The sequence below is a fragment of the Xiphophorus couchianus genome, chromosome 23 (assembly GCF_001444195.1).
Source record: "Xiphophorus couchianus chromosome 23, X_couchianus-1.0, whole genome shotgun sequence".
In the NCBI taxonomy this organism is placed as follows: domain Eukaryota; kingdom Metazoa; phylum Chordata; class Actinopteri; order Cyprinodontiformes; family Poeciliidae; genus Xiphophorus; species Xiphophorus couchianus.
This window is the reverse complement of record NC_040250.1, coordinates 716,648-738,281: the sequence shown is the minus strand read 5'-3', so window position 1 is coordinate 738,281 and position 21,634 is coordinate 716,648. Positions and strand designations below refer to the sequence as shown.

The following is a 21,634-nucleotide window of genomic DNA, read 5'->3' as shown; positions in this document are numbered from 1 at the left end:
CCCCCCTCCAGGCCTGGCTCCAGAGTGGGGCCCCGGTGACCCGCGTCCGGGCGAGGGAACACCAAGTCCAAGGTTTTCCTTCATCATTGGGGTCTTCGGGCTGCACTTTGTCTGGTCCCTCACCTAGGACCTGTCTGCCTTGGGTGACCCTACCAGGGGCATGAAGCCCCAGACAGCATAGCTCCTAGGATCATTGGGGCACTCAAACCCCTCCACCACGATAAGGTGGCAGCCCATGGAGGAGGGCTAGAAATAGTCGGTCTCACCTCGACGCATGGCTCTGGTTCTGGAACCAGTCTCCTTGAGAGGGGCTGGACATACTTCCACTCTGGAGTTGCCCAGGGAGAGAGACGTCGGGCAGGAGTGGGCATACTTGTTGCTCCCCATCTCGGCGCCTGTACGTTGGGGTTTACCCCGGTGAACGAGAGGGTAGCATCCCTCCGCCTACGGGTGGGGGGACGGGTTCTGACTGTCGTTTGTGCTTACGGGCCGAACGACAGTTCAGATTACCCACCCTTTTTGGAGTCCTTAGAGGGGGTACTGGAGAGTGCTCCTCTTGGGGACTCCCTTGTTCTGCTGGGGGACTTCAACGCTCACGTGGGCAACGACAGTGAGACCTGGAGGGGCGTGGTTGGGAGGAACGGCCCACCCGACCTGAACTCGAGCGGTGTTCTGTTGCTGGACTTCTGTGCTCGCCATGGATTGTCCATAACGAACACCATGTTCAAGCATAAGGGTGTCCATATGTGCACTTGGCACCAGGACACCCTAGGCCGCAGTTCGATGATCGACTTTGTCATCGTTTCATCGGATCTGCGGCCGTATGTCTTGGACACTCGGGTGAAGAGAGGTGCGGAGCTGTCCACTGACCACTACCTGGTGGTGAGTTGGCTCCGGTGGTGGGGGCGAAAGCCGGTCAGACCTGGCAGGCCCAAACGTGTTGTGAGGGTCTGCTGGGAACGTCTGGCGGAATCCCCTGTGAGACGGAGCTTTAACTCCCATCTCCGGCAAAACTTCGAACACGTCCCGGGGGAGGTGAGGGACATGGAGTCTGAGTGGACCGTGTTCCGTGCCTCCATTGTCGAGGCGGCCGATCGGAGCTGTGGCCGCAAGGTTGTCGGTGCCTGTCGCGGCGGCAACCCTCGAACCCGTTGGTGGACACCTCCGGTGAGGGATGCCGTCAGGCTGAAGAAGGAGTCCTATCGAGCCTTTTTGGCCTGTGGGACTCCGGAAGCAGCTGATGGGTACCGGCGGGCGAAGCGGCATGCGGCTCGGGCGGTTGCTGAGGCAAAAACTCGGGCGTGGGAGGAGTTTGGAGAGGCCATGGAGAAAGACTTCCGCATGGCTTCGAGGCGATTCTGGTCCACCATCCGGCGTCTCAGGGGGGGGAAGCGGTGCAGCACCAACACTGTTTATAGTGGGGATGGTGTGCTGCTGACCTCTACTCGGGACGTTGTGGGCCGGTGGGCAGAGTACTTCGAAGACCTCCTCAATCCCACCAACATGCCTTCCACTGAGGAAGCAGAGCCTGGGGACTCTGGGTTGGGCTCTCCAATCTCTGGGGGCGAGGTCGCCGAGGTGGTTAAAAAGCTCCTCGGTGGCAAGGCCCCGGGGGTGGATGAGATCCGCCCGGAGTTCCTTAAGGCTCTGGATGTTGTAGGGTTGTGTTGGTTGACGCGACTCTGCAATATCGCATGGACATCGGGGGCAGTTCCCCTGGACTGGCAGACTGGGGTGGTGGTCCCCCTGTTCAAAAATGGGGACCGGAGGGTGTGCTCCAATTATAGAGGGGTCACACTCTTAAGCCTCCCTGGCAAGGTCTATTCAGGGGTCCTGGAGAGGAGGGTCCGTCGGATAGTCGAACCTCGGATTCAGGAAGAGCAGTGTGGTTTTCGTCCTGGTCGTGGAACACTGGACCAGCTCTACACCCTCAGCAGGGTCCTGGAGGGTGCATGGGAGTTCGCCCAACCAGTCTACATGTGTTTTGTGGACTTGGAGAAGGCGTTCGACTGTGTCCCTCGGGGAGCCCTGTGGGGGGTTCTCCGGGAGTATGGGGTACCGGGCCCTTTGATACGGGCTGTCAGGTCCCTGTATGACCGGTGTCAGAGTCTGGTCCGCATTGCCGGCAGTAAGTCGGGCTCGTTTCCGGTGAGAGTTGGACTCCGCCAGGGCTGCCCTTTGTCACCGATTCTGTTCATCACTTTCATGGACAGAATTTCTAGGCGCAGCCAAGGTGTTGAGGGGATCCGATTTGGTGGCCTTAGGATCTCATCTCTGCTTTTCGCAGACGATGTGGTCCTTTTGGCTTCATCAGATCGTGATCTGCAGCTCTCGCTGGATCGGTTCGCAGCCGAGTGTGAAGCGGCCGGGATGGGGATCAGTGCCTCCAAATCCGAGGCCATGGTCTTGAGCCGGAAAAGGGTAGAGTGCCTTCTCCGGGTCAGGGGGTTGTCCTGCCCCAAGTGGAGGAGTTTAAGTATCTCGGGATCTTGTTCACGAATGGGGGAAGAAGGGAGCGGGAGATCGACAGGCGGATTGGCGCAGCGTCTGCTGTCAAGCGGGCGCTGTACCGGTCCGTCGTGGTGAAGAGAGAGCTGAGCCAAAAAGCGAAGCTCTCGATTTACCGGTCGATCTACGTTCCCACCCTCATCTATGGTCATGAGCTTTGGGTCATGACCGAAAGAACGAGATCGCGGATACAAGCGGCCGAAATGGGTTTTCTCCGTAGGGTGGCTGGGCTCTCCCTTAGAGATAGGGTGAGAAGCTCAGTCATCCGGGAGGGACTCAGAGTAGAGCCGCTGCTCCTTCACATCGAGAGGAGCCAGTTGAGGTGGCTTGGGCATCTGGTCAGGATGCCTCCTGGACGCCTCCCTGGTGAGGTGTTCCGGGCACGTCCCACCGGGAGGAGGCCCCGGGGAAGACCCAGGACACGCTGGAGGGACTATGTCTCTCGGCTGGCCTGGGAACGCCTCGGGATTCCCCCGGAGGAGCTGGAAGAAGTGGCTGGGGAGAGGGAAGTCTGGGCCTCCCTTCTGAAGCTGCTACCCCCGCGACCCGACCTCGGATAAGCGGAAGAAGATGGATGGATGGATGGATGGACATCTCTGAACTTTTGTCATGGCCGATCTATTTAATCTCATATGTTCTGTGTAACTTGAGTAGCCAGCAAATTCATCTTCATTGTGTTCTGGCTCAAGGCAGCTGAGGCTAACGCTAACTAGCTGCTAATTTTCCCCTGACTGCTAGCTAGCTTCTTTACCTCCATCATGGGTAGGTGCAAATTTATTGTGAATTTCTTGTATTTTGTACGTTTGTGTGTTGATGCACAAACGTTTAAGTCTGAGTCGGTGCAGCTGCAGAAACTTTGTGATTCCTGCTGTTATCGTATCGGCATCCATCAATTCTCAAAGCCGCGATATCGGTATCTTAGGTTGTGTTGGGACACCACTAATTGTTAAATCATTAGTTGTTTTGACACGTTGACGGGTTTCCCAGCCGTCCCTGAACGCATCACAGCAGCAGTGGCGTGTTCTGCTCTGCTGCAGCCTTTAGGCTGGATCCGCTGCAGGCGGCCGGTTCTGGACTTTAGAACGAGATGCTGATGTTTCTGCTGGACGTTTCGGGTTTTTCACTGCGGAGCAGAAAACTGCTCGGCATCAGAAATATTCATTTTATATCCAGATAGTTGTTGGTTTTTCCGTCTCATCATCAGAGGAAAAACCTGAAACTAAAGATAAATAGACTTTTTCCACTAAACTGAGTTTTCTCCAGTCTTCCTCCACCAACAGAGGGCAGCAGCACGTCTGCGGCTTGTTCCACCAGGCTGCTGCAGATGTGACAAAGTTAGAAAGTTGATCTACTGTGGTGGTCCTGCTGTTCCCCCAGAAACATGGATCTGGAAACATTTCTGTCTGGATGAGCTGAGCGGCTCTCTGCCTCACGCTGATCAAATCAGTTTTAACACTGGAATATTAAAACCATAAACAATTCCTTTTAAGGGTTTAATACCTGGGTTTGAGAGATAACACATCTTTAGTTTGAATGTGTTAATTGAAACTATAAAAGCTGCTGCATTTGTTCAGTTCGTGGAGGTTTCTCTGCTGGTTCGTTCGGAGTTTTTGGGTCCAGTCCGACCTGCTGGAGAGGAACCAGAGCTCGGCCCGGTTCCTGCTGCAGATAAGCTGCAGCGAGTGAAAGTTTGGGGAAGTCTCCCGCTCCGTTTCTGGTGACATCAGGAGAGAGAGAGCCGGGGGGAGGCGCTCTGCTGCGGGGGACCCGCATGCTCCGCGCAGGTCTCTCCAGTCTGCCGCGCCGCTGCGCTCCGGAACTTTTCCTGCAGCAGCGGAGGATGTTCAGTTCGGAGGTCCCAGCCAAACAGAACGCTTCCACCGGGTCGGCTCGGGTCCGGACCGGGTTCTGACCGCCCTGTGAGTGGATCCGTGGCTCCGAGGCGCTTTGGGGACATTTTACGCGCAGCTTTGTTTCAAAGCGGAGAAACTTCCAAACCCACGGGAGAAAGTTTTCACTTGGAGGAAACCGAACCGATCCTCCTTCCTCGGAGTCGCCGCTGTGAACCCAGCCTGTCGGAACCGGGATATGTGTGTGAGCGGGTCGGAGAGGCGCGCCGGACTCCGGGTCTGGGCTCCGCTGCTCGCCGCGCTGCTGTGGGCCGCCGCGGCGCATGGATGCCCACACAAGTGCAGCTGCTCCGGGTCGCATGTGGACTGCCAGGGTCTGGGTCTGAAGACGGTACCCAAAGGAGTCCCGCGGAGCGCGGAGCGCCTGTAAGTAGAGCCCAGCCTGACCCGGGATGGTTCCGATGGACCAGAACCAGAACCATTTCTCCATAGAATCAGTTCATTAGATTTAACTACAGATGCACCGATTATTAAAACATTTTCCAATTTATTCATTAAAACTGAGATGTGAACTTTGATTCACTTTTTAACTGAATAAAATGAAGAATGTTTGATTTGATGCATAAATATGAATAATCTTAACAAATCTTAACATTTTTCACTTTTATGCATCTTCAAATAATTAAAAATCAACAAACATGGCTGGATATCGGTACCGGCTCGGTTCTGATCAGCCCAGCTGGATGGAATGATAATTCAAACCTGATTTCAATCAGATTAATGATGACTCAAAACATTCATTAGAACCTCCAGTAACTCAGGTTCTGTATCAGAACCAGAACCAGAGCCGGTGAAGTTCTGGACCCAAAAGATTCTGATCCAGTTTCATGTTTTAACTGAGAGCTGAGACTTTATCCAACCTGTTGACCCTTCAGAGCGATTTCATTCCTCAGACAGATGTGTGTAGATGTTCCTAACACACACACACACACAAGCACACACACACACACACGCACACACACACACGCACGCACACACACACACATCGACATGCACATAAACACGCCGGAGGGGAATAATCATGGAAATGATTATTTGTGATAACGAAGCGGTTGAAGCCCTGCAGGGGGTTTTATTTCCCTCAAACTCTGACACAACAAACTCAACCTGCATGCGCTGCAGCTGTATGTGTTGCTGCAGCTGTATGTGTTGCTGCAGCTGTATGCGTTGCTGCAGCTGTATGTGTTGCTGCAGCTGCATGTGTTCCTGCAGCTGCATGTGTTCCTGCAGCTGCATGTGTTGCAGCTGCTGCAGCTGTATGTGTTGCTGCAGCTGTATGCGTTGCTGCAGCTGTATGTGTTGCTGCAGCTGCATGTGTTCCTGCAGCTGCATGTGTTGCAGCTGCTGTAGCTGTATGCGTTGCTGCAGCTGTATGCGTTGCTGCAGCTGCATCTGATGTATCTGCCGTTCAGCACCTGCGTGTGTTTGCGTTTTGTTGCGTCTCTGCAGGTTGGAGCGCGTTTTGCTCAGGTGATTGTTTTCCTTCTGCAGGTTTGTGTGATTGTTGTGACCCCCCAGGACCTGCTGGCCTTCACACGGCGCCCCCCCCAGGACGTTTACACCCCAGTAAAATAAATAATTAGGGGTGGTGGCGGGTGTCGCTCTGCCCCCCGGGGGGGATTTGCCCGTCTGTTTCTGCTCCTCTGATTTATCCGAGCGGCTCGCTCCCTCCCCGGCCGGCATTCATCTTTATTCCCCTCTGCAGATAAATTTGAGGCGTCGGAGGTGGAAGCATTAAAATGGATGAGCTCTGCGCTGGGAAGGTGAGGGCAGATGGGAAACTTTTTAAAGGAGATGAGCGCCGTTGCTCCAGGCAGAGATTTGGCTTTGCCAGCTGAGATAAGGAGAATATGGACTTCAGCTCATTAAATAAACCAAATTAATCAGCTTCAGATACAGAAACAATCTGGCTAAAATAGGTTATTAACTTGTTTTTCATTTAAAATGAACACATCTGGCCAATATATACAGTACAGACCAAAAGTTTGGACACACCTTTTAATTCAATGAGTTTCCTTTATTTTCATGACTATTGACATTGTAGATTCACACTGAAGGCATCAAAACTATGAATAACATGTGGAAATATGCACTAAACAAAAAAGTGTAAAACAACTGAAAATAGCCCTTATATTCTAGTTTCTTCAAAGTAGCAACCTTTTACTGTGATTACTGCTTTGCACACACTCTGCATTTTCTTGATGAGCTTCAAGAGGTCGTCACCTGAAATGGTTTTCACTTCATAGGTCAACCTGCCCTGTCAGGTTAATAAGTGGGATTTCTTGCCTTATAAATAGTCATGAAAATAAAGAAAACCCATTGAATTAGAAGGTGTGTCCAAACTTTTGGTCTGTACTGTATATTTTTTAAAAGGTTTTGTTGGCTCTAGTGGCCTTCATTCGAAAGTAGTTCAACAGGAAACGGTAATCTGAGAGGGGAAGACAAGCAGCAAATGTCACCAGGCTGGGAATTGAACCTGCAACCACTGCCGCCAGGACCAAGGCCTCAATACGTGGGTCACGCTTCACCGCAGCACCACCGCATCGCCCCAAACATCTGGCCAATATGTTGATTTGACTTCACTAAGGTTGAAACGATTAATCACAATTAATCAATAATTGAAATCAACTCATTTAGTAATAGATTAATTGATATCTGGAGTTAAGACTCTAAAATCGTTAATTTACTGAAAGAGCAGAAATTAACCCAAAACTTTACAAAAAATGATCAAAATGTTGCTTTTAAGATATAAATTAATCTTTGTCTGTAAATCTGTTAGCTTCACTTGTTTCACATTCTGTAAAAAAATCACATATTAATCAACTTTTCAATTTCAGTTATTAATCCGTTAATGGAAAAATCAATCAATCTACAGATGATCAAGCGTTCACTGAAATAAAGTCAAGTTATTGCATTTTAGGCAATAAAATGTTTATTTTCTAATTTATAAAATGAATTGAATTGTTTTTGTGCACCTTTTAATGTAAATGTAATGTTTTATAAAAAGAAACTAAAGGGGTTAAATGAAAACTCTGACAATTTTGTATCCCAGAAATTAATTAATAATCAGAATAATTAATAGAAGAATTGATTACCAAAGTAAAACAATGTGTCATATAACTTTTATCCTGTTATGAAAATAGTCTGAGGTGGGCAAAGTACCCCCCAAAAAGTGTTTTATAAAATGTTTACTTAAATAATGTGTAACTGATGATGTCATCAGATGGAGAAATTAATAATTTATTTACAAAATAACTAATTAAAGCAGAAGACATATTTATTCCAATTTGATATCTGGGAAAACTCTTATATTTTTAAACTTTCTATCTTTTCATCCACACAATAAACACTGTTTAATATCAATAAAATGATTATTTATAAAAACTCAGACCAAAGTGGAGATTTGAGGAAATGGCGTATTTATGTTCGCACAAGTCTGTCGCAGACTGCGACAAATAAAACGACAGATAAAACGATAAATTAAGCGATAAATAAAACGATAAATTAAGCGATAAATAAAACGATAAATTAAGCGATAAATAAAACGATAAATTAAGCGATAAATAAAACGATAAATTAAGCGATGTCCGATAAATTCATATTCTGACACGATTCCTGATCAATGTCTGTTTTAATAACTTTATATTCCAACGTTTAAAGCTGTTCCTGAACCTGCCTGGAGGCGCCATGTTTAATCCCTAACAGGAAGTAATGGTCGTTTTGACGCCATCTGATTGGCTGACAAGTTCTAGCTTAGCGCTGCGCTGCCCCCTATGGGTTGGCATTAAAACATCGCTCAGAGGTGGATTTGTTCAGGTTTCTGTGGATGAAAACTTTTCTGAAACCGATTCGATGTGTACGATGTTAGTTTTTAAACGTTGTAGCTGAGATATTGGTTTATATAGAGACCGGCTACGTTTGGACAAGGCCTCAGTGAAACTATCATCAAATGTTTAGCTGAACATGTGAATAAATGTCAGGAATGTGTGTTTAAAAAGTTTTCTGGCAGCAGGATATTTATAACTATTGAAGTCAGGTCCAAACTGGTCAGACTGGTATGCATCATTTTAGGGAAAACATACAGATGGTGGTGGATTGAAAGGAAAAACAAACATGGAGGAAGTTTCCATAAATGCTGGAGAAACTTTTTTTTAACTGGACTGAAGGGATGGAGCAGCAGTTTGGGTTCTGGTGATGGTGTGGGATGTTTCCCAAAGGTTCTGATGGGTTTAACTGGTTCCGCTGACTGGTGAGCCAATCAGTTCTCTCCTTCTGGGTGATGTTTAGCTGCAGGGAACATGAAACTGGGCTGGATCCTGCAGCAGAGCAGAGAGGACTGGCTGTGGTCGGGTCTCCATCCAGGTGTTTCAGCCTGAAAATACCAAACAAAGCAACCAGAAAGCTTTAAAAGAACAGCACTGAGTCAACAGATCGCTCTTAACATTTCGGAACAGCCTTTGCCAAACAACGTTTCAGATGAGTTTGCTTTCATGTCAGCCTAAAAAACGACAATGAGAAAAATGGCCGCCAGCTTATCTTGTATCTGTTTGTTCTGTCTCCAAACCCAATCATATCCACCGTCGTTCGCAGGTGCACAAGATCCCGCCCCCAGCTTCCTGCTGGAGCGCAAACAACTGCTAGCTAACGACGACGGGCGTTGGCTTTAGCTGCTAGCTGCCAACATGAAATCTTAAATGTACGCCTGATATAAAATGATTGCTACTAATGATCAACATTACAACCACTACACAGCAAGGTCAGGGAAAAGTTTTCATTAAAAACAAATAGCGAGGGAGAGGAATAGTTCAGTTAACGTGGATGTGCTGCAGAATTTGGTGTTTTGGTTCAGTTAATAATTAAAGTCGACCCACACATCAACTCTGATAGATCATCAGTAGAGCAGGTGCTTAAATTAGCTAATCAACCTCTGCTGTGTTAGCTTAGCTTAGCTAATAGCAGCGGTAGCTAATCTACCACAGCGATCACTTATTAAGAATAAACATCAAGCCTAAAAACATAAAGCTGTAACGGACTGAATGTTCTGTTTGCGTGTTTTTTAAATGTTGAATCCTGACACTTAAAGTGCTGTTGTTGTCAGTCGCTATGGAAACGTGTCTGTGTGTAGCGTAGCTGAGAGAGAGTGAGAAAAGAGAAGGAAGTTGCATTATTTCTGCGTTATTTTCCTGCTGCGGCGCTCTGCACTGAGTTAACACATCCAGGTTTCATGTAGTTCATGTTTCACCGGCAGCTGCTGTGGAACAGCAACAACATGCAGCGGGTCCAAAATGTGACACTTGGGCTGTTTCACCAAACACACCATGAGCAAACATCTGAGTGGGAGCAACTTGGTTGCCGATGAGGGGCAGGAGGACGTAGAGGAATCAGGTGTGGATGCTGCTTGGATCTGATTGAATAAATACCTGAGAGTTTGTGAAGGACGGAGCGGCGCTTTGCTAACGGTTTGAACCGGAACCACTTTCATCTTTACTGGACTTTATTTTGAAGGACTGAGGAGTGAAAACCTTTTCTCTGCCTGGTCCAGAAGTCTTTTAGCGCTGCAGAGTCGATTTGTTTAAATTGAAGGATCATAAACCTGGCAGTAAACCGGAGAACCTGTTGGGTTTACACTGCAGTCGTTACAGAACCAGAAGCGGTTCTGGTCCAGTTTGAACCCAGCAGCGAAGATTTCATTAAGCAGATGCTAACCTCCTTCATCCTGTTAATGTTTGCATCACAAAGTAACATAGCGTTGTATTAATAAAGAGCAAAGTCTGCATGATTTAATAATCCACAGTGAGCGAGAGCCATCAGGTGTTGAAGGGGGATTTTCCCTGCTGCTGGTTTTTACGGCTCTCTGAAGACGTTTCTACTGAATCAAACTAATTCAGGCCGACTGCGAAGGTCGCTGAGAACCGCAGTTAAGTGTCATGACACAAGTTGAAGGAAATTGGGTTTGAAGTGTTGGAATCCATGCGAAGAACGCGAAAAGGCCTACAAGGCATATTATTTTGGGAACGCCTGCAGAGCAGGAAATCAGCGGAGAGGGAGACGTCTGGCTGCATCAGCCGTGGAAACCATCAGCGACCTTCTGAAATCATTAAACTGGTTCCTGATTTAACATCCTCCTTCACCCTCTGAGCAGCGGCTGTCAGAACCGGCCCGGTTCTCCCGCTCCATTATAAACAACATTTGGGGAGGTTAATGAGAGGAAAACAGTCCTGACCTCAGCTGCTCGCCCAGTTTTCCTCAGGGCCGCCGATCCCATAACGTCCTCACTGGGAAGACACTCCAGACCTCATTTGCATCTAATTTGAGTGGAGGGGCCCTTAAGGAGCGAAAACTGGACGGCATTTCTCTCCAGGGTTCACTACACACCTGTTCTACTGGGACACACACACACACACACACACACACACACACCCTGCAGTGCTTACTTTAATGTGGGTTTTTTTGGCGCTGCAAACTGTTTGCTAACTGCTGTGAAATGTCAGGAATTGTTGCTGTGAACTCCGGAGGGAACACTCGGATCGGGCCGAGCCGCTCCTGTTTCCAGGCTCCTAAAGTCACAAACTAACTAAAAATATTTAGTTAAGCTCATCATAAGAGCAAAAAATCACTAATATTCAGGCTAATATTTTCACCATGTTAGTCATTCCTCTATAAATATCACAGTTTCAAACTAAATATTTGGTGAAATATTTAGTTTCAAGTTAAGTGTTTACCAACTAAATATCAACTTTTAACCTAAATATTTAGTTATGAAGCTAACTATTTGGCTACAAACTAAAAATTGGCTTAAATCTAAGCGTTAAAGAAATATTTAAGTTAGTCAAAGTTAGTGAGGTAAATATTTAGTTTCAGGCTAAATATTTAAATTGAATCTAAATATTTAATTAGTTAGCTATTTTTCTCTGAATTAAATATTAAGCTCTGGGCTAAGTATTTAGTTGGCAAGCTAACCTATTACCTCCCCAAACCAAATGTTTAACTTCAAACTAAATATGTAGCTCCAAAGTAAATATTTTGTTAGCAACTTAAATATTTAGCCAGCAGCTAAATTATTATCTACTGAATACTAGAAGCTAAATAGTAATACAAAAATATATTTAGTTTCCTAACTAAATGTTTAGCATTAAGCTAAACATTTAGCTAACTAGATAGCTTGCTAGCTAAATGTTTATAATGAAACTAAATATTTAGCTCCAAACTAAATATTTAGTTATTAAGCCAAGCATTTGGTTTGAAACTAAATATTAAGTTGAAATTAAATAGTTGGTTAGCAAGTTATTAGCACCAATATAAATATTTTATCTCTGAGATAAATATTTAGTTAGTAAGCTAACTGTTGAGCTTCCGTCTAAATATTTAGTTTGAAACAGTGACATTACTGCGGTGAAACTTGGCCTCCATTTTGTCCTTCTGTGAGGAGCTAAATAACTCAGACTGTTGTCCCTGAACCTTCCTGAGCGTCGGCCCGGTCCGGAGTGTGTCTTCAGCCTCGCTGCTGGAAGTGGCACGCTGCCTGGACCAACTCTTACTGAAAGCTGGTTTTTTGAATTTCTGTTCCATCGTTAATGGCTTTTTGAGGAACTCCTGGCAGGACTTTTACAAGCAACACCTTCTCGGCTTTCTGTGTCCTCGCCCGGCCTCTTTCTGCCTCGCTTTGTTTCCAGCTCTTCATCTCCGTCCAGACGCTGCGCCCCTCCTCTGCTCCTGCTCTCTGTTGTCGGCCTCTTCTCTGATTAACTTTCTGTTTTTGTCACCTATGGCTCGTTCTGACATCTTTTCTTCCTGCTTTTCTTCTTCTTTGCTAATTTGTGTAGTTTCCCCTGACCTCCAGCTCCGTCTCCAACACTTAGCTGCTCAGATTGCCAGAAGCATCTCCACTCAAGTTTTCACAGCCGCCATTCGCCTCTTCGTGCCAACCGACCGCTGAGCTGCTGCCTGTGTGTGTGTGTGTGTGTGTGTGTGTGTAAGAGAGAGAGAGAGAAGAGAACGGATCCAGCAGGTCCAGCCATCGCTTCTGGCTCTTATCAAAGCTTTGTTGTGATTGGTCAGTGGACGGTGTAGCCGCCACACCCTCCGCTGTGGGACGATGGTTTGTGGTGCTCCTGGAATGTGTGTGTGTGTGTGTGTGTCTAACAGATCCAGCTTGGTAAACTGAGTTGCACTAACCATCCGATCACTCCTGTGACCTTTGACCTGATGTTTTTAGGACACGTTCCAGTTGGGCTGAAAAACTGATCACCATGCAACATCTCATTTCCATCCATCCATTTTCTAACTGTCATGATCTGTGTTTTTCTGTGTTTATTTAGAGTTTTCTGTGTCCTTAAGTCTCTTCGTTGTCCTGTCCTCCCCTTGATTGTTCCCAGGTGTGTCTCGTTTCTATGATTACCCTCCCATGTTCTTTGTGTTCTTTGTTCGTCGTCGGGTCCTCGTCTATGTCTAGTCAGTTTGTCGTCAATGTTAGTCTCTTCGTGTTCAGTGTATGTGACTGCTGCTCGTTGTTTGGACTGAGTATCACCATTAAAATCACCTTATTCATCATACCTGGGTCCGCTGCGTCTGCCTCACCACCCTTCACCACACCACTTCCTGACAGAAGGACCCGACCAGACCGAAAGGTGAGGCTGCTACGATGGATCCAGCTGGAGTGGGGTACTCCACTAATAAGCAGAGGAGAAGGAGGCGGAGGTCCGGCAGGCAGGACAGGGAGCTGGCTGAAGCTCTCGCTGACCTGCAGCGGGAGCTTTACCGGGGGACAAGACTGGTGTTGGCACCCCCCGGATATGGCCCCCGTCGATACCTCCGTCCGGATAGCCAGCGACCTGAGCCGCCGGTGGAGCCGGCCCCTCGTCGCTTTCCGGAGCCACCTACTCCGCTGTCTGCCCGGAGACAGCGACGTGAGCCGCCGGTGGAGCCGGCCCCTCGTCGCTTTCCGGAGCCACCACCTCCGCTGTCAGCCCGGAGACGGCGACGTGAGCCGCCGGCAGACCCGGCCCCTCGTCGCTATCCGGAGCCGCAGCCAGTACCCAGGCTTCGCTCCGGTCCGCCGCCGCAGCCAGTACCCAGGCTTTGTCCCGGCTCGCCTCCGCGGCCGGTTTCCAGGCTTCGCTCCGGCCCACCTCCGCAGCCGGTTCCCAGGCTTCGCTCCGGCCCGCCGCCGCAGCCGGTTCCCAGGCTTCGTCCCGGCTCGCCGCCGCGGCCGGTTCCCAGGCTTTGTCCCGGCTCGCCCCCGCGGCCGGTTCCCAGGCTTCGTCCCGGCTCGCCTCCGCAGCCGGTTCCCAGGCTTCGCTCCGGCCCACCTCCGCAGCCGGTTCCCAGGCTTCGCGCCGGCCCGCCTCCGCGGCCGGCTCCGAGGCTTCGCCCCGGCTCGCCCCCGCAGCCGGCTCTGAGGCTCCGCCCCTGTGTTCCTTCCGAGACTCCCAGCGTTCCGACTCAGACTCCCTGTGTTCCTCCAGAGACTCCCTGCGTTCCCTCCGAGACCCCGACCTTCTGCGTTCCCTCCGAGACCCCGACCTTCTGCGTTCCCTCCGAGACCCCGACTTCCGAGACCCTCTACGTTCCTTCCGAGACCCCGACGACCAAGACCCCCTGCGTTCCGACCGAGACCCCCTGCGTTCCAACCGAGACCCCCTGCGTTCCGACTGAGACCCCCTGCGTTCCGACCGAGACTCCCAGCGTTCCGACCGAGACTCAGTCCCCATCCGTTCCACCCGAGACCCAGACCCCCAGTGCTCCACCCGAGACCCTGCCTCGGGGGGCTCGTCGTCGCCGTCTGTGGGCGGCCCCCGGGACTCATCATGGCCACCTCCAGCGCCGCGGACGGCCGCCGGACCTCCTCCGTGGTTCCCGCCGCCGCGGACGACCGCCAGACCACCTCAGTGGTTCCTGCCTCCTTTGCCCCCGCCCACCCTGTGGGTAGTTTTTTTTTTTTTGTTGTTGTTTATGGACTCTTGACCCTTCTTGTTTTTCCGCCCACGATGGTGGGTTGTTTTTTGTTAGTTTGGACTCTGGCCCGCCGTCCGGCACCCCTCCACCCACCCTTGTTGGGTTTTTTGGGGGTTTTTTTTCTTGGGCGTCTGGTAGCCGCCCTTGAGGGGGGGGTACTGTCATGATCTGTGTTTTTCTGTGTTTATTTAGAGTTTTCTGTGTCCTTAAGTCTCTTCGTTGTCCTGTCCTCCCCTTGATTGTTCCCAGGTGTGTCTCGTTTCTATGATTACCCTCCCATGTTCTTTGTGTTCTTTGTTCGTCGTCGGGTCCTCGTCTATGTCTAGTCAGTTTGTCGTCAATGTTAGTCTCTTCGTGTTCAGTGTATGTGACTGCTGCTCGTTGTTTGGACTGAGTATCACCATTAAAATCACCTTATTCATCATACCTGGGTCCGCTGCGTCTGCCTCACCACCCTTCACCACACCACTTCCTGACAGAAGGACCCGACCAGACCGAAAGGTGAGGCTGCTACGATGGATCCAGCTGGAGTGGGGTACTCCACTAATAAGCAGAGGAGAAGGAGGCGGAGGTCCGGCAGGCAGGACAGGGAGCTGGCTGAAGCTCTCGCTGACCTGCAGCGGGAGCTTTACCGGGGGACAAGACTGGTGTTGGCACCCCCCGGATATGGCCCCCGTCGATACCTCCGTCCGGATAGCCAGCGACCTGAGCCGCCGGTGGACTCGTTGTTTGGACTGAGTATCACCATTAAAATCACCTTATTCATCATACCTGGGTCCGCTGCGTCTGCCTCACCACCCTTCACCACACCACTTCCTGACACTAACACCTCGTCCCAGCGGGTCAGGAGGAGCTGCTGCCTCCAGCGAACATTTCGGGCGAGAGGCGGGGTCACCTCGACAGGTCGCCAGGCTGTCGCAGACATTTCATATCAGTTATTGATGATTATTATTCTTTTGTTTTAAATATCTAAAATCCTTCCGGACTATTTTCTTGTTTTATCTTCAGTTTTTTCTTCACATCGTTGTTTTTTTATTTTTTAGCTGTTATGAGTGACGATGGAACAACTTGAAACTGTTGCTGTGTTAAGTTACCCAGCAGGTTGTTGCTAGGCAACCAAAGGATAAGTGAGTTAGATGCTACCAGCTAGCTTAGCTCACCTTGAGAGGCTAAAATCTTTCCTCTGCCTACATCTCCCAGAATGCTGTGCGGTTCTGGATCAGTGAATATTCAATTAAATTAAGTTAACTATTGATTATGTGTAATTAATAATAAATGTTATTGATTTTAATGTCACAATCCAATCAAGAAAAGACTTCATTTATTAGTAAAGGGTAAGTAGGAATCGCCAGTGGGCGGCTGGTCAGTCATACAGATGTACCTGATGTACCTGAATGCACCATGAGTGGAGCTGTTGGTGATTTATGTTTCTAACCTAACGACTTTCTACATTAAGTCCATCTAACAGCGTTTTTTCAAGCAACAAATCTAGAAACATTTCCGTATTATTGGAGACTTTTGGTGTCAACAGCTGAAAGCCCCAATCATACTCCATTATTACCCATTATTACCGTATTTTCCGCATTATAAGGCGCACCTTCAATGAATGGCCTATTTTAAAACTTTTTTCATATATAAGGCGCACCGCATTATAAGGCGCATAGAATAGGCGCTACAGTAGAGGCTGGGTTACGTTATGCATCCATTAGATGGAGCTGCACTAAAGAGAATGTCAACAAAACAGTCAGATAGGTCAGTCAAACTTTATTAATAGAATACAAACCAGCGTTCTGAAAACTCTGTTCATTCCCAAAATGAATAAACGGCTGTTTTATTATTTTCCTGAGGTAAAGTCAGTGACGTGGTATTTTGGTGACACAGTTTATCTTTTAACAACAGCAAGGTATAACATATAGTGGAGGGGAACTTTTCCTCGATTCAATAAACACGTAAAAAACAGTCTGATGCTGTTACGGTAAATCAAATCACAATATATCCACTTCCACTATAACCATTGATTCGTTCATGTTAAATTCTCTCGCTGCTGCTCTGTTCCCGTGTTCTACTGCATGACTGATTGCCTTGAGTTTAAACTCTGCGTCGTAAGCGTGTCTCTTAATAGGAGCCATTTTGGCTCTTTACACAAACACAAATGGAAATGAAACGGCACGCTTCATGCAGCCATATATCTCAGCATGCACCGCGCGCTTCTTCTTCTACGGGGGAAAATGAAGTCGGCGGCTGCTTACCGTAGTTGCCAGACCTGCTGTGGCTCAATATTGGTCCATATATAAGGCGCACCGGATTATAAGGTGCACTGTCGGCTTTTGAGAAAATTGAAGGTTTTTAGGTGCAACTTATAGTGCGGAAAATACGGTAAATATTTTATAAAGTTCATTAGTAGTTTTGATCATATTTAGAGTATTTTTAATCACTTTTTCTCATAAAATCATGTTGGTATGGATTTCCTGATTTGGCTGTGCATCAACATAACTAAATATGAAAAATGTCTTTTTCTTTTTAGCGAAGTTAAGAGAGAGAATGTTAGCTGAAATCTGGATGAACGTAAAGCTGCTGAATCTGAAACAGACCGCTTCTGCTATTACGTAACACGTATAATCATAACAATGCTCAGAAACCTTCTAGGTTTTTATTTGCTGCATCTTACTTTCTTGCAGATATGATGTTATTTCCTGTTTCCACTGATTCTGGTTGCGATCTGTGTTTGATGAGTCTGATGAAATATGATGGATTAGGTTCCCTGATTAAACCAAAATACCTCAAAATGAACCGCTTCTGCTGGAGAGCGTCTACTGGAGACACACAACCACATTTCCTCTCTGTAGGCTGTTGGTAAATTACAGAAAATTACTTAAATCATTAGTTGTCAACGTGGTTATGAAACATCCCGAGGTCAGGTAGCTGCTGAGATTTCTTCCTCTGCTCTTCATCGGATTTTATTTAAGAAAAATTAAGAAAAACCATCTGACAAGCGGACTTCCTGCTTCACTTCAACTGTTTTCTCTTTTTTTTGAGAATCCATTTATTAGCGTGCAGTTGTGCTTCAGTTAGCACGCATATTTAGGTAAGCGTTGAATTAGCGCCATCCTCCAGCGGAGTTATTAACTGTTATCATGTGGTGATGTCATCCCGCTGACAGTTACTGCTGCAGCAGACTGATCTAAAGTAAGAAGCACCACAAAGAGCTTTCTGCTCTCTGGATGTCACGTCTGTCATCCAACTCGTCCCGTCCAGATCCGGTGCAGGGAACCAGTTTAGGCTGGAGCTCTGGGTCAGAGGGTGACCTCTACATGACCTCTGAGGGCGGCCACATTCCCGCAACGTTACATGAAAACGTTAGACAGAAAGTTAGAATGTTTCCCCTCCTGATGGTCCGATTCACCCGGTTCTACTGGAACCAGAACTCCATCATCTGCTCCACCTCCAGCTGCTGTGGTTCTCTGACCCAAACCAACCTGTTCCCCTCCTGGCCTGTGGGGGCGCTGCACCAAGAACCACTGAAGGAAACGACACAAAAACCTCTGAAGACACTGAGAGCAACTTCCTTCTTCACCAGATGGAAACAAGATGGAGGCGTCAGATTTTAGTGTTGGAGGATTTCTCTTTAGTCTTTGGCTGAAGACCAGGAGCCATTTCTGCTGCTAGCGCTAGGCTAGCACTGTAGCTTTGGTTGTTTTTACCCAGAATGCCCTGTGCTGTAGTCCACTTCCTGCTTTTGGAGCGGTCTCCGCTCCGCTTGGTGTTCACATTCAAACCGAACCAGAGTTCACTTCAACCGAACCCAGACCGACGTTTGGAGGACCAGAGGTCAGAGGTCAATTAGCATTTATGCCACATCAATCAAACCGGACTTTCGAGACAAACAGACTGGAGTTTGATTAAATCAGATTAATCTGGGATGGCCTGAATCCAGACTAAGTTTTATTGGATCACTATTTGCATGGTTTGGTCTAGTCAAAGTCCAGACCTGAATCAAACTGAGATTCTGTGATTCTGCAGCTCAAACCATTTAAATGTGACCCGTTTGGGCCTTTATTTAGGACGTTTTCCTGGGTTACCATCAGCATGATGACGACGGCTCGGATAAACACAGGCTGGCGGAGAATCTCATCTTATTTTAAACTTCAAACGAACCTTTGATGTCAGGAGGAGCAGCCAAAGTTTCCTGCATGTCAGAGTTAAACTGAGGCCACACACACACACACACACACGCCCACACACACACACACACACACACACACACACACACACCAATCAAAAACTGCTTATTCATGTTCTTGCACTGCAAAACCACTAAATCTTACCAAATATTTTTGTAAATATCTTCAGGGACTTGAAATAAAACTATAGTAATGTACAAGTAACAAACTTTAAAAGGTTATTCTAAGTAAAGAATTCTTTAATGTTGACTTTAAAGGTTGTAGTTTCACAGGCAGATTAAAAATATGTTGTTATAAATAATCTGCCAACATAACTAGAACCTTTAAAGTTAGCATCAGGAAATTATTGCCTTAGAATAACTTTTACATCTTCCTAAAAAGTTACTTTAGTATTTGAAGATTTTTGCACCAGAAGCTGAACAGAAATCGTTGGTAAGATTTTCTGTTTTTGCAGCGAAATGTAAAATCTCACGACATGCAACGCAGCTGAGGTTGAATGGATCCAACATGAGACCGGAAACTGTGACGTGTTGTTGTGCTGGAGCAGAGTGTGTGTGTGTGGGTGTGTGTGTGTGTGTGTGTCTTTGGAGGTTTTTCATGGTAATGAGGGCAGCCATGTTGTGTTTGGTCACCAAAGCAACACATTAAATCCTGGTTGCAGCGCTGCAGTTTTTCCTCTCTACACCTGCGTGGGTTCGTGTGGCATGTGTTTTATTGGCGGTGCACACGGCGGTGGAGGCGGCATGACCGTCTGACCTCACTCAGACACACCAGCCGATCCTGGATGCTGATTGGCTGAAACTCCCAGAGTGAATACGGGGTAAACCAGGGTTCACCTGTTCAAAAGAATACGCAGGCAAAGAAAATAATACAAAAAGAATAAAGCAAATAAAGTTGTTTTTTTTTTAGAGATATGTTTCCAGAGGTCATGAAAGGTCAGCCCCTCCCTTAAATTTAGTTTGATTTTGGTAACGGGTTGAGGGCTGGTTGACCTTTCATGACCCCTGGAGACATTTACTAATGTCTCTAAAATGTTTGCTGTACAAACTAAAATGTTTGCTGTACAACGTTTGGCCCCAGTTTGTTGGATTTGATGACGGAGCGAACTGCACTCAGCTGAATGGGCAGATCAGAATCTGATGGTTGAATATCAGATTAAAATCTAGAAACTGTTTTTCAGCTTCACTAAACATTTAATGGAGTCTTAATTTTATTGGCTCTAAGCTCCTAAATGGCCGTCCTCCAAAGCGGCGCCTCCGTCTGTTTCTTTGGTCTTAAAGCATCAGATGGTCCTTAAAGAACCAGTTTCCCATCTTTGTTATGAATATTACGTACAATTTAGAACCGGATCCGTTCCAAGTCAACCGGTTGCTTTGTCTCCGTCTTGGAGCGTCGGCGCTCACTTCCTGTCGTTACAGTTTCCGTTCAGGTTCCCGTCGGGCTGATGGGTCCGAGCATCTGAAGCGGGGGATTTCCAGTTGAACCGGGACAGAACCGCGCTTTGGAGCTCAGAGGGAAAAGGAAGAAGGCAATTAGGATTCCTGGCGCAGCTGGGAGGCTCAAATCCAAATTGGGCTTACCTATCGACCGGCGCGCGGCTCCACAAGGGCCCGGTGGAAAATAACAAGAGATTAGCAGTGGAAGTGGATGCATTTGGAAACCAGGCGTTGGATGGAGAACTACAAAGGATGGTGAGAAGATAAAAACGGGTCAGACGGAGATATGAGAGAGCGATGGAGGGAGGAGGAGAGGAAATGACTGCTGCTGCTGTGGCCGGAGCAGAAGGACGACAAAGGTTAGAAAAACAGAAACAAGTCAAGCCTGGAGGGTCCAAACACCTGGATCCAGGTAAACCATGGATCCGTGGTTCACCTGGATCACCTGGGCTGCGTTAAACTCTCTGGACTCGTCATTTCTCCTCTGCCAGAGGTCGACAGGTGACCTGACCCTGAGGCTTCAGTCTGTTGGAGGCAAAACGTTCAGGATGAAGCATCAACATGAGCAGCTGACCAATCAGCGGTCACAGTTTGTTTTGAAGTACACGCCCCCTACTGGACAAACTGAACCTCCAGGTTCATCACTGCTGAACCGGAACCGGACCTTCAGGGCAAACGGACTGGTTAAAGTCAGATGTGTGGCAGCATTTTGGGTTTCCAGTAGGAGCGATAAATAGTGACAGAGTGGCAGATAATGAATGGATGAATGAATGAATGGATATATTGATCCCAGAGGGAAATTCGCAGCTGATCAGCAGCAGAAAACAGAATCAGAAACAGAGAGTTGTCGGTTTGTTGAGTTTTGGTCAAAATGCAGAATAAAATCATTTTTCTGCAGATCTTTGAAGTTTTAAAATCTCACTATCGTGTCTCGTCTAGTTTTATGAGTTTCATACATCGTTACACCCCAACCGGTCAGATGACTTTGTTCACAGCAGTGAACTGTGAAAATGAACTGATTCATTCTGAACTTGCATGAATTGAACCGGTTCTTCTTCATAGACTTTGTATAAAACTCTGAACTGTTCATTCCTGCCTGCAGATCGAATTTTCTTCAGCATAACTTTATAATCTACTAAATCAGCAACAGGTTGGATCAGATATAAACAGTTTGTAAACGTATAAACAAAGTTTTCTGAGGTCAGTCAGTTTTCTAATAAAATGCTAAATATTTGACTTTGGAAGAAATGATTCATCTGGAGTCTGAAAACCGGAAAATATACAAAGTAAACGTCAAATGTTGGCACCTCCGTTAAATCCTAAATATTTTAAAACCATCTGTGCCGGTCACATTTAAAAGTAAAATAAATGAAAATAAATATTACCTGAAATGGGCAATGGTGAGTCAGCATACCTTTATTCTTTACTAAATACTCTTAGGATACTAAACTGAAGTATTTATGTAGGTACATTTTCTATTGTTTTTTTAATTGCCATTTTTGTTTAGCATAAATTTGATAGCTGTGATTGGCTGCTATTTGTTCAAGTATTACTCTGGATTACTGTTCCCCTCTTGGCCTGTAGGGGCGCTGCACCAAGAACCACTGAAGGAAACAACACAGAAACCTCTGAAGACGCTGAGAGC

At 47.3% G+C, this 21,634-nt stretch overlaps 1 protein-coding gene across 1 annotated transcript in view; it reads left to right on the top strand.

Moving 5' to 3' along the window:
* Positions 1–4,092: 4,092 nt before the first annotated feature.
* slit3 (slit homolog 3 (Drosophila)) overlaps positions 4,093–21,634 on the top strand; it is a 207,294-nt gene continuing 189,752 nt past the window's right edge. The window contains exon 1 of the mRNA XM_028008117.1: positions 4,093–4,784. Coding sequence (XP_027863918.1) covers positions 4,597–4,784 — 188 coding nt within the window. The 5' untranslated portion in view covers positions 4,093–4,596. The remainder of the gene's footprint in view (positions 4,785–21,634) is intronic.